Here is a 16,091-nt window from a genome sequence, read left to right on the forward strand (position 1 = left end):
ATTGTGAAGGAGTTCACGAATGCAGGATGTTTTCACAGCAAGGTTTGGGATCAATTTGCCAATATAGTTGACCACGCCCAATATACGCTGTACACCTGTCTTGTCTGTGGGACTCGGCATTCTTTGTATGGCGTGTATTTTTTCATCATCAGGTTGAACGCCATGTGCACTGAGCTTGTCTCCCAGAAAAATTATCTCTGACACTCCAAACTGACACTTATTTTTGTTTAATTTGAGTCCATATTGTTGTACTTTTTCCAACACTTTGGTCAGCCTTTCGTTGTGTTCTTTTGCTGTTCTTCCCCACACAGCAATGTCGTCGATGTACGCTCGCACGCCTTCCAAGCCTTCAATGATATGTTCCATTGCTCTATGGAATATTTCTGATGCAGATTTGATCCCAAATGGTAGGCGTTGGAAGCAGTAGCGACCAAAAGGCGTGTTGAAAGTGCAGTATTTGCTACTGTTTTCGTCTAGTTTGATTTGCCAAAAGCCATTCGACGCATCCAATTTTGAGAAATATTTTGCACCAGCCATCTCACTGGCTATTTCTTCACGTTTTGGTATTTGGTAGTGCTCACGTTTTATGTTTTCATTCAAGTCTTTTGGATCCATGCATATTCTTAGATCGCCATTTTTCTTTTTCACACAGACCATGGAGTTTACCCAATCTGTTGGTTCCTCAATTTTCTTTATTACACCCAGTGTTGTCATCCGGTCCAGTTCCTTTTTGAGACGCTCTTTAAGTGCTGCTGGAACTCTTCGCGCTGCATGGACAACTGGACGTGCCTGCTCTTTAAGCTGTATTTTGTATGTAAAAGGTAAAGCACCAAAACCAGTGAACACACCAGCGTAGTTCTGCACTATTGAATCAGTTTCAATTTTTTGAGCGCTCACATCTGTGTTCACAAGATACACTCTTTTCACCAGTCCTAAAACTTCACATGCTTTGTCACCCAATATTGACTCGCGTTCTTCAGTGACAACTGAAAATAGCAGGTAGTGCACTTTTCCTTTTACAGTGACTCTCAATTTGCATGTGCCCAGACTGTCAATGCTACGACCATTGTAGTCTTTCAGTACAACTGTTGTTTTGTGGATTTTCGGTTTTTCTCTCAATTCCTTGATGTCTGACATGTTGATCAAGTTTGCCTTTGCACCAGTATCTAGTTTCATGTTAACTCGAGTTCCATTTATTTGTAGCGGTGCAATCCACTTGTCTTTTTCAACAGCATTGACTACTTCTTCAGTTTTATTTTCACTGTTCACTAGGCCAACAAAGAATGTTTCACCCAGATCAGTGTCCTCCACTACATTGACAGATTTTTCCTTTTTAGCGCATGGTTTTCCTTTAGCAAAACATTGTTTGGCAAAGTGATTTTTTCCATAGCATTTGGAACACTGCTTACCAAATGCTGGACACTGCTTTGGTTTATGCTGCGATCCACAGCGCTTGCATTGGTACATGACGTCACTCTTCTGCTGTGCAGGCTGCGACTTCCATCCCCTTGACACGACATGCACATTGTCGCCTCCCACGCTGATGGCTGCGGTGGACGCCATTTCACCAAACGTCTTGACGTGCATCTGTGACAATTCTGCTGCATGACAAATTTTAATGGCATTCTCCAACGACAATTCTGTCTCTCTCAACAGTCTTTCTCTGACTTTTTTGTCTTCTATGCCACATACAATCTGGTCCCTTATCATAGAGTCCTTCAGTGTAGCAAAGTTGCAAGTTTGTGCTTTCAGCCTCAAATCAGTCACAAAACTGTCAAAACTTTCTCCATGAGCTTGCACTTTTGAACGGAACACATATCTCTCATATGTCTCATTCTTCTTGGGAGAGCAATGAGCATCAAACTTTTCAATGACAACATCCAACTTGTTTTTTTCATCTGGATTGTCAAACACAAAAGTGTTGTAAACTTCAATGGCATGTGGGCCTGCTATTGTAAGCAGTAACGCTACCTTCCTTGCATCCGGCTTATCCTGCAGTGCCATAGCCGCCATGTACAGCTGGAACTGCTGCTTGAAGGTGCGCCAATTGCTGTCGACATTTCCACTTAGCTTCAGCTTTTCAGGTGGCTTCAAATCCATGTCGCTTTTCACAATACACCACTTCAATGTTCGTTCACTCCTGGTACCATGTTATGTTATTGTTTTAAATAACACATCGTTGGATGACTTGCAGAACTGTCTTTTAATCACGATCACATGTTACAAACGCTACTTCAACACTCGTGCGTACAAGGTGTGTACCTCTCTCAAGAGTCCTACCTGACACATACTATATATTGGTTCCTAGTCATTTGTAGACTCTTACTACCACCATGTGGTCGAACACTATCATTACATCCCCCTTTCTAAACTAAGTACCCATTGCTAATACAATGTTTGTATTAAACAAATAACTTGTTTTTCTGTCTTGACCACATGAATATGCAATCTTTTCAAAAACTATCCATGCACCACAGTATTACAAAACATTTAAAATATTTTAAAAAACATTAACTCTTTAGCTTGTCAATCAGTTTGATATTATACGAGTTCAATAATACACGTAGTCATCATTCACAGGTTTCTTGATCTGCCTTGTGGATCTTCTCAACACAGGTTCAGGATCGTCAGTCACTTCTTCATTCATGTGCTGCGTTGGCATTGTTTCACAGTCAGTAGGTGTAGATGAAACCTCGGACTCAGCTGTTGCTTGGTTTGAAACAGTCGGTGTAGATGAAACCTCGGACTCGGCTGTTTCTTGGTTTGGAACTACTACGCTACTTCAACACTCGTGCGTACAAGGTGTGTACCTCTCTCAAGAGTCCTACCTGACACATACTATATATTGGTTCCTAGTCATTTGTAGACTCTTACTACCACCATGTGGTCGAACACTATCATTACACTGTGTGGAAGGAGTCCCTTGTAAAAAATATTCTTAATCTCAATGGGATATTCCTGGGTCAATAAATGTTAAATGTCATTAAAACTAATTTACACAAGTCAACAAACAGCAGTCCCACACACTACACAGTGCGTGTTCCCAAAAAGAAGATCAACACGTTTTATTGACAAAAGTAATCCGAATAAAAAGAATTAAACTCACCAAAACTGCTCACATCTTTTGTGGAAATGTTGAAACTGTCCTAGCCTATGGAGGCTAATGCTAACTGACATGCTAGCGACAGTTTAAAAGACTTGATAAAGGCTGTGGACAACAAGATAATGTCATTATTAAACAATCAATCATTCATTTGCTAACAAGCCAAACGAATGTCGTGGTTTGAATTGATATTGCTGGCTAAATGTGTTGATCTGGCCTGGACCTCATCACTCTAATCTGATTGGTATGGAAGCCCGTTTCCGCCACAAAAAAGGACCCCGATAATAAATCATAATCATGAGATTTAAAAAAAAATTAAATTATGAGATAAGTAATTCAAAATCGACAATTATTAGGATAATAAATAAGTTCGACTTTTTTTCCGCATAATCATGACTTTGTAACTCATAATTTGGATTTACCATTAAAGTATTTTTTAAGTGGCGGAAGTGGGTTTCCATAATAGCGTGACGTTCATTTCCGGTAAATCCGAAATAAAAGCATGTATTATTGTAGGCGGAAATTTTACTTCCGTGTTGTTTTCAACCCGGACACATTTGTTGATTTGCCGTCAATGTCACATAAACTCTGTACATCTCAGTATTGACCTCACCAATCTAGTCTGATTGGTATGGAAGCCTGTTTTATGGAAGATCATTCCCACCACAAAAAAGTACTATAATGATAAATTACAATGATGAGATGAAAAAAAAATCTAAATTATGCGATAAGGAATTCAAAAACAATAATTATTATGATAATAAATACATCTGACTTTTTCCACAAAATCATGACTTTATAGCTCATAATTTGGATTTAGGGTATTTTTTAGTGGCGGAAGCGGGCTTCCATAATAGCGTGACGTTCATTTCCGGTAAATTACAAATAATAGCATGTAGTTACAATTATCCATCAAATCTTGGAGAATGATTAAGAGTACAAAAGTCCTTGATATTGATATCCTCGTTAAAAATATTTAAAGTGGTTTAGGTAGCCCTTTTGTCTTTTTTTTTTTTTAGTTTGTTTTTTCCCCCTATTATTCAGTATTGTTATTATTACTCTCTGTATTTGTGTTTGCTTTTGTTTTCTTTCCCTGATGTTGAAAGTGCCTTGACTTTTGTGTGAATCATAAATGTATGTTTGTTGTTCAATAAAAAAAATATATATATATTTTTATGGACTTGCCTCTTTGTGATGTTAAGTTCCTGTTATAAACTGTTATACAGTATATGCTTTGAGCTCTTATTTTGAAGGCGCTAAGAGCAGACGTTTTTTTTTTTTACATATATATAGACCTTTATTTATAAATTTCAACATTTACAAACAGTTGAAAATAATAATCAAAGACACAAACAGCGCCAGGGTGTTGTAAATTCAAAGTAACTATAATAGAATGCAATATATATATATATATATACACATATATATATATATATATATATATATATATATATATATATATATATATATATATATATATATATATATATATATAATAAACAAAGTGCAAAGCCATAGGCTCACTCAATCTCAGTAAATAACTTACATTTGGAACAAAATTTTCACAGCGTTTTGGTTGTTAGAGGTAAATAGTGTTTTAATGTAGAGTTCTAAATCTTTTTTAAAAGCACAAAAAACAGGTCGGGTATTAATAAACTTACATTTATGAATATAAAACTTAGCCAATAGTATAATGAGGTAGCAAAGGTAAACATTTTTTTTTTTTTGACACGTTTGTTTTCAAAACTCCGCTCCACCACAGCGCGTCACCACTTCCGCTCTTAGCGCCTTCAAAATAAGAGCTCAAGGCATGTATTGTATAAAAGCTTATAACAGGAATTTAACATCACAAAGAGGCAAGTCCATAAAAATAGGTTACAATTGTTTAAAAAAAACATGCTCCAAACGAGTACTAGTTTGGCTTTTTTGCCCTAAAATAAAGCTGAAAACACATTAAAAAAATGAATAATAGCATGTATTTTTGTAGGCGGAACATTTACTTCCATGTTGTTTTCAACCCGGACACATTTGTTGACGTGACGTCAATGTCACATTAGCCCTGACCTCACTTATCTAGTCTACTTTTTGTTTCTTACTAGTTTCAAACAATTGTGTATTTTTCTTCAAGAACGTCTTTTATTTTGGTTCTTTGGAGCCACTTGAATTCGCGGTCTGGATCCAAAAGGAGGACAAAATGCGCCTCACGTTGCAAATGTTGATCTCCCATGGCCGAGTGGGCAGAAAAATGGGGATGGGGCCCAAATCCCGCATGGACATTCTGCGGAACATCCTGACGGGGTTGGTCCGGCATGAGAGGATAGAAACCACGACGGCCCGGGCCGATGAAGTCCGCTTCTACGCCGAGAAGGTGACGATCGCTAAGCTAACTATGCTAATGTAGCTATCTCATGGCTCTCAATGTTGACAACATTGTTTACTTTTATATTTGGACTTCCTTCAAACATTTGTTGTTAGTTGATTGATTTACTTACCCAAATACTTAAAAAAGCATCCATTTGTGGTATGTACATGTAGCAAATGTTATAACAGTTAATAATAGCATGTTTTAGTTACTTAAGGACACCGTACAAAGCGTCGAAATAAACAACAACACATATAAAAGCTTATTTGGAATTGTATCTTATCATTCACAATCAATACGCAAGACAAGAACACGTTTTTCTTTTTTTATGCATTCTAAATTGTAAAAAAAAATGCTAGCAAAAGTCAGCTAACAGTGGCGCGATTGGGAGTCGCTCTCTTCCGCCTATAAAGTGTTCTAAAAACATATTAAACCCTCCATCGTTTTATATACACGCTGTAAGTATATCAAATGTAACAGGCACATTCATAACAACATTCAATATTTACTAGGGGTGTAACGGTACGTGTATTTGTATTGAACCGTTTCGGTACGGGGGTTCCGGTTCGGTTCGGTGGTGTACCGAACGAGTTTCCACACGGACATATTAAGTAGCGTAACTCACGTTGTGTAAACAATGCACACCGAGGCACAACACACGGCATGCTAGCAGCTAACGGGCAAGGATAGACTGACCGTACGTCCTCTTTTCACCGGACATGTCCTCTTTTGCGGAGTTTCTTAAATGCCTCAAATGTCCGGCATTTTGAGTTAGGGTTGCGTGTATTTTCAATGTACGTTCAGGGTTAAGACGGGGTTAAAAACAAAACAAACAGCAGCATTGGTGAGGGAGGGGCAGAGACAGAGAGAGAGAGAGAGTTATGATAAACGCGCATGCGTCGCCAGGCTCTGCTTTTTATCCATAGATTTATCATATTTAATTTGTTATCATCTATAGCAGGGGTGTCAAAAGTGTGCCCCGGAGGCCATTTGCGACCCACAGCTAATGTTTTAAAGGCCCACAGCACATTCTAAAAATACTATTAAAATAAACAAAAACGTAACAAAAGTGAAATAAAAAAGCTTAAAGGTTAAATGTAATTTAGAAAAAGTTGCAATGTTGACTAATAAAACAAAGCTGTTGTTTTTTCTTTCAAACTGTCATTGCTCAAAACATAATATTGAATCAAAATCAATGTTGTTATGAATTATTGACCTATCCAAGGTTCTGATTACTTTACATCAAATATTCCACTAAGAAAAATATTTTTGGTGGAAGATTTTGCAAATTTGGTAAATAAATAACCCAAAAATGTATATTTGGTTGTTTTCTTACTGTACTGAAAATGAACCGAACCCTGACCTCTAAACCGAGGTACGTACCGAACCGACATTTTTGTGTACTGTTACACCCCTAATATTTACGTATTTTGCTCATTTTAGGCATATTAATTTCACAGGTGCATCACAACGTTGGCTTTTCCCTTTAGCAACAAACACTAAGTAGTATGTAGCACTATTATTGCTAAGTGCTAAACAAGATATGCAAACTATGAACATAAAACAATCACTTACTGTACACTGTCTGCTCTCACTAGGATGTTTTATTCTTCACATTGTCATAAAAAATAATGTAATCCTCACGAAGGGTAAAAAAATAAAAAAGTAGCTGCAAACAGGCGTCTTTTTGTGTTTTTCTGGCCATCTCCGAGTGTAAGTTGGACTTCAAAGTTGACCAACTTCTTGGTTTATGGCAACACCCTTCTACTGTCCAGGTGAGAGGCGTGATTTATTATCTATAATTAACTTTGACCAATTCAGAGGCAATGCAGCAGCTCAGTTTGTCAACAAGGTAGTAGCTCTCTGTGGTCATGGCGCAGATAAAAAATAGTTTTTAATAACAATATCGTCAAATACTTGGTTAATATTCAGGTCACGAGATGTAAATAAAGTTTTTGGATGTTATTTTTTAAGGGCGTAATAGTGTACTCTCATTAGCTGCATTGTTAGCCACCTCCTACTTGCCCTATTTTACGATTTAGAATGCATAGAAAAGTATAACGTATGTGTTCTTGACTTACAAACGGATTGTGAATGATAGGCAAGATTTCCCACAAAATGCGCGGCTACTTTTAAAGATGAAATTAAAAAATGTACAGTACAGGCCAAAAGTTTGGACACACCTTCTCATTTCAATGCCTTTTCTTTATTTTCATGACTATTTACATTGTAGATTGTCACTGAAGGCATCACAACTATGACACCATTTCAGGTGACTACCTCTTGAAGCTCATGGAGAGAAAGCCAAGAGTGTGCAAAGCAGTAATCCGAGCAAAGGGTGGCTATTTTGAAGAAAATGGAATATAAAACATGTTTTCAGTTATTTCACCTTTTTTGTTAAGTACATAACTCCACATGTGTTCATTCATAGTTGTGATGCCTTCAGTGACAATCTGCAATGTAAATAGTCATGAAAATAAATAAAAAACGCATTGAAATGAAAAGGTGTGTCCAAACTTTTGGCCTGTACTGTACATATTAAAAAAATGTGCTTTGTAATATATTTTTTAATTATTGTATATTTGCGGCCATTTTTTTGGACACACCTGTTATAATAGTTTTAAAAGTATTAATATATAGAAAACAAAAAGATAAGACATGTGTCTGTACCCTTATGACATAATTATAGACATTTACAAATTAGTTATTTCAAAACAAACAAAACACACATGTTTTGTTTTCTGCGGGGTAATAGAGTCATTTATGATTTGAATAAGATACAGTACAGGCCAAAAGTTTGGACTCACCTTGTCGTCATTCAATGCCTTTTCTTTATTTTCATGACTATTTACATTGTAGATTGTCACTGAGGGCATCAAAACTATGAATGAACACATGTGGAGTTTTAAATGAATACATGTTTTATATTCTAGTTTCTTCAAAATAGCCACCCTTTGCTCTGATTACTGCTTTGCACACTCTTGGCATTCTCTCCATGAGCTTCAAGCACACCTGTGAAGTGAAAACCCTTTCAGGTGACTACCTCTTGAAGCTCATGGAGAGAATGCCAAGAGTGTGCAAAGCAGTGATCAGAGCAAAGGGCGGCTATTTTGAAGAAACTAGAATATAAAACATGTTTTCAGTGATTTCACCTTTTTTTGTTAAGTACATAACTCCACATGTGTTCATTCATAGTTTTGATGCCTTCAGTGACAATCTACAATGTAAATAGTCATGAAAATAAAGAAAAGGCATTGAAATGAGAAGGTGTGTCCAAACTTTTGGCCTGTACTGTATACAGTGTATATTTTGTAATTATTGTATATTTGCGGTCATTTTTTTTGGACACACCTGTTATAATAGTTTTAAAAGTATTGATATATAGAAAACAAAAAGTCTGTACCCTTATAACATAATTATAGACATTTACAAATTAGTTATTTCAAAACAAACAAAACACACATGTTTTGTTTTCTGCGAGGTAATAGAGTCATTTATGATTTGAATAAGACACAGTACAGGCCAAAAGTTTGGACACACCTTGTCCTCATTCAATGCCTTTTCTTTATTTTCATGACTATTTACATTGTAGATTGTCACTGAAGGCATCAAAACTATGAATGAACACGTGGAGTTATAAATGAATACATGTTTTATATTCTAGTTTCTTCAAAATAGCCACCCTTTGCTCTGATTACTGCTTTGCACACTCTTGGCATTCTCTCCATGAGCTTCAAGCACACCTGTGAAGTGAAAACCCTTTCAGGTGACTACCTCTTGAAGCTCATGGAGAGAATGCCAAGAGTGTGCAAAGCAGTAATCAGAGCAAAGGGTGGCTATTTTGAAGAAACTAGAGCATATTTTCAGTGATTTCACCTTTTTTTGTTAAGTACATAACTCCACATGTGTTCATTCATAGTTTTCATGCCTTCAGTGACAATCTACAATGTAAATAGTCATGAAAATAAAGAAAACGCATTGAATGAGGACAAGTTGAGTCCAAATTTTTGGCCTGTACTGTATCTTATTCAAATCATAAATGACTCTATTACCTCGCAGAAAACAAAACATGTGCGTTTTGTTTGTTTTGACATAACTAATTTGTAAATGTCTATAATTATGTCATAAGGGTACAGACTTTTTGTTTTCTATATATCAATACTTTTAAAACTATCATAACAGGTGTGTCCAAAAAAATGGCCGCAAATATACAATAATTAAAAAATATATTACGAAGCACATTTTTTTAATATGTACAGTACAGGCCAAAAGTTTGGACACACCTTTTCATTTCAATGCGTTTTTTATTTATTTTCATGACTATTTACATTGCAGATTGTCACTGAAGGCATCAAAACTATGAATGAACACATGTGGAGTTATGTACTTAACAAAAAAAGGTGAAATAACTGAAAACATGTTTTATATTCCATTTTCTTCAAAATAGCCACCCTTTGCTCGGATTACTGCTTTGCACACTCTAGGCATTCTCTCCATGAGCTTCAAGAGGTAGTCACCTGAAATGGTGTCATAGTTGTGATGCCTTCAGTGACAATCTACAATGTAAATAGTCATGAAAATAAAGAAAAGGCATTGAAATGAGAAGGTGTGTCCAAACTTTTGGCCTGTACTGTATACAGTGTATATTTTGTAATTATTGTATATTTGCGGCCATTTTTTTGGACACACCTGTTATAATAGTTTTAAAAGTATTGATATATAGAAAACAAAAAGATACGACATGTGTCTGTACCCTTATGACATAATTATAGACATTTACAAATTAGATATTTCAAAGCAAACAAAACACACATGTTTTGTTTTCTGCGAGGTAATAGAGTCATTTATGATTTGAATAAGATACAGTACAGGCCAAAAGTTTGGACACACCTTCCCCTCATTCAATTATCCATCCATTTTCTACCGCTTGTCCCTTTTGGGTTCGAGGGGGGTCGCTGGAGCCTATCTCAGCTGCATTCGGGCGGAAGGCGGCGTACACCCTGGACAAGTCGCCACCTCATTCAATTAGTTTTCATGACTATTTCCATTGCAGATTGTCACTGAAGGCATCAAAACTATGAATGAACACATGTGGAGTTATGTACTTAACAAAAAAAGGTGAAATCACTGAAATCATGTTTTGTATTCTAGTTTCTTCAAAATAGCCACCCTTTGCTCTGATTATTGTTTTACACACTCTTGGCATTCTCTCCATGAGCTTCAAGAGGTAGTCACCTGAAATGGTTTTCACGTCACTGGTGTGCCTTATGATTATTGTTTTGCACACTCTTGGCATTCTCTCCATGAGCTTCAAGAGGTAGTCACCTGAAATGGTTTTCACGTCACTGGTGTGCCTCATCAGGGTTGATTAGTGGAATTTCGTGCTTTATCAAAGGGTTTGGGAAGGTGTGTCCAAACTTTTGGCCTGTACTGTACATTTGGCTGATTCTGAGCAAAACATGACAATCAGTATTGTAGTGTTTCAAACACATCCTATGTGGTGGAACTAATGAAAAGGTGTTTGTTTCCCCAGCTGATTGACTACGCTAAAGCCGGAGACACGGATGAGAAGGCCATGAAAATGGCCAATTTCTGGCTGACGGTAAGTGCTGAAAACTTCTCTTTGTCTTTCTCGAAAACAGTGATTCTGGAACTGTGCTCCATCTAGTGCAGAGGTGTCAAAGTCCTTTTCACTGAGGGCCACGTCGCAGTTATGTTTGGCCCCAGAGGGCCGCTTCGAACATCCATCCATCCATCCATTTTCTACCGCTTATTCCCTTTGGGGTCGCGGGGGGCGCTGGAGCCTATCTCAGCTACAATCGGGCGGAAGGCAGGGTACACCCTGGACAAGTCGCCACCTCATCGCAGGGCCCGCTTCGAACAGTGAATACTATTATTACACCATTTTTTAAAGCATTTTTTTATCAGTTGATTTTTTTTTAAACTAAAATGTAAAAAAAAATATGGTAAATTGCAATAATTTCACCTCAAAATGTAGTGAATATTACTGTAAATGTAAAAACAGTACTGCTGTTTTTATGGTAAAAAAAAAAAAGTTTGTTTTTTTACTGTAAATAAAAAGCTGCAATTTTACAGTAAAATTTTGACACCTGAGCTGACATTTTATTTGTATTATTTTACCGCAAATCAACAACTTTTCGGTGTATTACTGTAAATGCCAAAAATGGCACCACATTTATTACAGTAAAAAAAAGTACTGTTGTTTTCATTAAGAAAAATGCTGTAAAGACCACAGTAAATTTCACAATTTTAACATGATTACTGCTACTTTTACATTGCACCATTTGATGGATAACTTGCTTTATTGAATTATATTTTTATATAGCGCTTTTCTCTAGTGACTCAAAGCGCTTTACATAGTGAAAGCCAATATCTAAGTTCCATTTAAAGCAGTGTGGGTGGCACTGGGAGCAGGTGGGTAAAGTGTCTTGCCCAAGGACACAACGGCAGTGACTCGAAAGCCTGGAAATAACATGGATCAAAAAAGTACTGTAACTTTTCTTACTAAATGTATTCTTTCCTTCTATTTTGGGAGAAACAAATAAACGTACTCCATGTAATTGCAAATTATGTTCACTTAAATATTGTCTAATTATGCAAAAATATATTTTCAAACTATTTTTTAAAGGGGAACATTATTACAATTTCAGAATGGTTAAAACCATTAAAAATCAGTTCCCAGTGGCTTATTATATTTTTCGAAGTTGTTTTCAAAATTTTACCCATCACGCAATATCCCTAAAAAAAAGCTTCAAAGTGCCTGATTTTAACCATCGTTATATACACCCGTCCATTTTCCTGTGACGTCACATAGTGAAGCCAACACAAACAAACATGGCGCATAGAACAGCAAGCTATAGCGACATTAGCTCGGATTCAGACTTGGATTTCAGCGGCTTAAGCGATTCAACAGATTACGCATGTATTGAAACGGATGGTTGTAGTGTGGAGGCAGGTAGCCAAAACCAAATTGAAGAAGAAACTGAAGCTATTGAGCCATATCGGTTTGAACCGTATGCAAGCGAAACCGAGGAAAACGACACCACAGCCAGCGACACGGGAGAAAGCGAGGACGAATTCGGCGATCGCCTTCTAACCAACGATTGGTATGTGTTTGTTTGGCATTAAAGGAAACTAACAACTATGAACTAGGTTTACAGCATATGAAATACATTTGGCAACAACATGCACTTTGAGAGTGCAGACAGCCCAGTTTTCATCAATTAATATATTCTGTAGACATACCCTCATCCGCGCTCTTTTCCTGAAAGCTGATCTGTCCAGTTTTGGAGTTGATGTCAGCAGGCCAGGGAAGCTAGGTTCGATATTCTTCTCTTGATCATCTTCGGTGGCATAAGGGACGGTGTGAGCCAAGACATCCAGGGGGTTTAGCTCGCTCGTCTGCAGGAACAAACTGCCGCCATTGCTTGCCGTGCTAGCGAGGTCCTTTGTCCCTGAATTGCTCACACACTCCGGCAGATTCAATGGGGGTCTGGCGGCAGATTTCTTTGACTTTATGGTTGGAAATGCATCTGCTTTGAGTGTCGCAGGATATCCACACATTCTTGCCATCTCTGTCGTAGCATAGCTTTCGTGGGTAAAGTGTGCGGAACAAACGTCCAATTTCTTGCCACTTTGGCATCTTTGGGCCACTGGTGCAACTTGAATCCGTCCCTGTTGGTGTTGTTACACCCTCCGACAACACACCCACGAGGCATGATGTCTCCAAGGTACGGAAAACAGTCGAAAAAACGGAAAATAACAGAGCTGATTTGACTCGGTGTTTGAGAAAATGGCGGATTGCTTCCCGATGTGACGTCATCGCTCCGAGAGCGAATATTAGAAAGGCGTTTAATTCGCCAAAATTCACCCATTTAGAGTTCGGAAATCGGTTAAAAAAAATAAATGGTCTTTTTTCTGCAACATCAAGGTATATATTGACACTTACATAGGTCTGCTGATAATGTTCCCCTTTAAGTAGAAATAAATACTAATAATTGGGGCGGTATAGCTCGGTTGGTAGAGTGGCCGTGCCAGCAACTTGAGGGTTCCAGGTTCAATCCCCGCTTCCGCCATCCTAGTCAATACCGTTGTGTCCTTGGGCAAGACACTTTACCCACCTGCTCCCAGTGCCACCCACACTGCTTTAAATGTAACTTACATATTGGGTTTCACTATGTAAAGTGCTTTGAGTCACTAGAGAAAAGCGCTATATAAATATACTTCACTTCACTGGGATGGCGGAAGCGGGGATTGAACCTGGAACCCTCAAGTTGCTGGCACGGCCACTCTACCAACCAATTATTAGTATTTATTTCTATTTAAAAAAATAGTTTGAATGTTTGACAATATATTTTTGCATAATTAGACAATATTTAAGTGAACATAATTTGTGATTACATGGAGTACGTTTATTTGTTTCTCCCAAAATAGAAGGAAAGAATACATTTAGTAAGAAAAGTTGCAGTACTTTTTTGATCCATGTTATTTCCAGGCTTTCGAGGGCCAAATAAAATGAAGTGGCGGGCCACATCTTGCCCCCGGGCCTTGAGTTTGACACATGTGATGTAGTGGTACGACAGATAATCACTTGATTAAAGTATTGTTATCTTCCTATAGTTCAGGGGTCGGCAACCTTTACCAGTCAAAGAGCCATTTTGACCAGTTTCACAAATGAAAGAAAACAATGAAATGACGCTGATGTGTGAGGGAGCAGGGTTGGGGTGGGTGCGGGGTTTGGTGGTAGCAGGGGTGTATAATGTAGCCCGGAAGAGTTAGGGCTGCATGGGATTCTGGGTATTTGTTCTGTTGTGTTAAGGTGCAGATGTTCTCCCAAAATGTGTTTGTCATTCTTGTTTGGTTTTGGTTCAAAGTGTGGCGCATTATTAGTAAGAGTGTTAAAGTTGTTTTATATGGCCACCGTCAGTGTAACCTGTGTGGCTGTTGACCAAGGTCACTTACGTGTGCAAGCAGAAGATGCATAAAACAAGAGACTGGGCTGGCACGCAGTTAATATAGATTGTAGAGGGCGCTAAATGCTGTACCATTATGGCACGCCTTTAATATTATTGTAAGGGTGAAAATGGGAGAATATTAATCCCGGTAATTTTCTGCGAGAGCCACTAAAATCCGGAAGTCTGGGCAAGTATGCAGCTGAGCCGCATCAGAGTGATCAAGGAGCCGCGGGTTGCAGACCCCTGCTATAGTTAAACACTGTCCTGTTACAGTGGCCAAAAATATCAAATATACTTGTTAAAATAAACCTTTGGCTTGTTTTTAATGAATATTTAGGCCTACTACGCTGCTGTATTTGAATGTTGCTCTAACGGAACGTTTGATTTTTCACAACCTGTGCAGGAGAAGGATCTGGTCCCCAAGCTCTTCAAAGTCCTGGCTCCGCGGTTCCAGCCCCACAGCCACGCCTACACGCGCATGGCTCGCATCCCCAACAGACAGAACCTGGACCGGGCCCAGATGGCCGTGCTGGAGTACAAAGGCAACCCTTTACCTCCTCTTTACCCCGTCAAGAAAAGGAACGAACTGACTCTCATCAACCAGCTGCTCAGAGCCTACAAGGAGGAGAAGGCTCAGTCAGCAGCAAATCCACACTAATTCTTCCAGAGAACTACCAAAACATGAGCGGACTATTACACACTTTAACAAATATCTCTTTGTCATTGTCACCGTATTTTGCCAAACCTTGGTGAAAACCTGATCAGGAATAAAAGCAGGAAAAGGAAACTTGCTTGCTTCGTCCTCACGGTGGCGCCAAAAGTCCTGAACCACCTGAAATGGGTTTTCTTAAAAGAATGACCACAAAGAAGACTAGTGTCTCAGAAAAATGATCTTTTTATTAACCTAAACTACTGTCTTTTTCTGAGTATAAGTCGCACCGGCCGAAAAAGTATAATAAAGAAGGGGAAAAAAAACATATAAGTCGCATTTTTTGTGGAAATGTATTTGATAAAAGCCAACAGCAAGAATAGACATTTGAAAGGCAATTTAAATAAATGAAGAATAGTGAACAACAGGCTGAATAAGTGTACGTTATATGAGGCATAAATAACCAACTGGTATGTTAACGTAACATATTATGGTGACGACGTGAAGCAACTTCTGGCCTCTAACTGAGGAGATGATCAAGTTCAAAACTTGGTTTAATACCAACAAATTGTCTCTGAATTTAAAGAAGACCAAAATCATGCTCTTTAGTGAAATAGCCATCAGGATTGTTATTGATGATACACTAATAGAATATGTCCAACAAAATTCATTTTTAGGAGTGGTAATAGATGAAAATATATCATGGAAGCCTCTATAAGTTACCTAAGGACAAAAGTTGCTAAATGTGTTGGAATGATGAGGAGATGTCATTTATTGAACACCAATGCTCTGCTGTTATTGTATCATTCATTTATTATGTCATATTTAAACTATTGTTTTGAAGTCTGGGGAAATTGTTATAAATCTCATCTACAGCCTTTAGTCACTCATTAGGATTGTGTCCAATGTTCACTACAGACATCATTCAAATCCACTATTCATGGAGTTAAAACAACTTCAACTGCACCATGTGATCAACTTTAAAACTGCTCAAATGATGTT

At 37.9% G+C, this 16,091-nt stretch overlaps 1 protein-coding gene across 1 annotated transcript; it reads left to right on the forward strand.

The window, feature by feature from the left end:
* Positions 1–5,149: 5,149 nt before the first annotated feature.
* mrpl17 (mitochondrial ribosomal protein L17) lies at positions 5,150–15,309 on the forward strand. Its single transcript, XM_061944413.1, has 3 exons — positions 5,150–5,471; positions 10,999–11,067; positions 14,844–15,309. Exons 1-3 carry the CDS (start codon positions 5,298–5,300, stop codon positions 15,096–15,098), a joined length of 498 nt encoding a protein of 165 aa, XP_061800397.1. The 5' UTR covers positions 5,150–5,297; the 3' UTR covers positions 15,099–15,309.
* The last annotated feature ends 782 nt before the right edge of the window (positions 15,310–16,091 follow it).

Source organism: Nerophis lumbriciformis, linkage group LG04, assembly GCF_033978685.3.
Source record: "Nerophis lumbriciformis linkage group LG04, RoL_Nlum_v2.1, whole genome shotgun sequence".
Classification (NCBI taxonomy): domain Eukaryota; kingdom Metazoa; phylum Chordata; class Actinopteri; order Syngnathiformes; family Syngnathidae; genus Nerophis; species Nerophis lumbriciformis.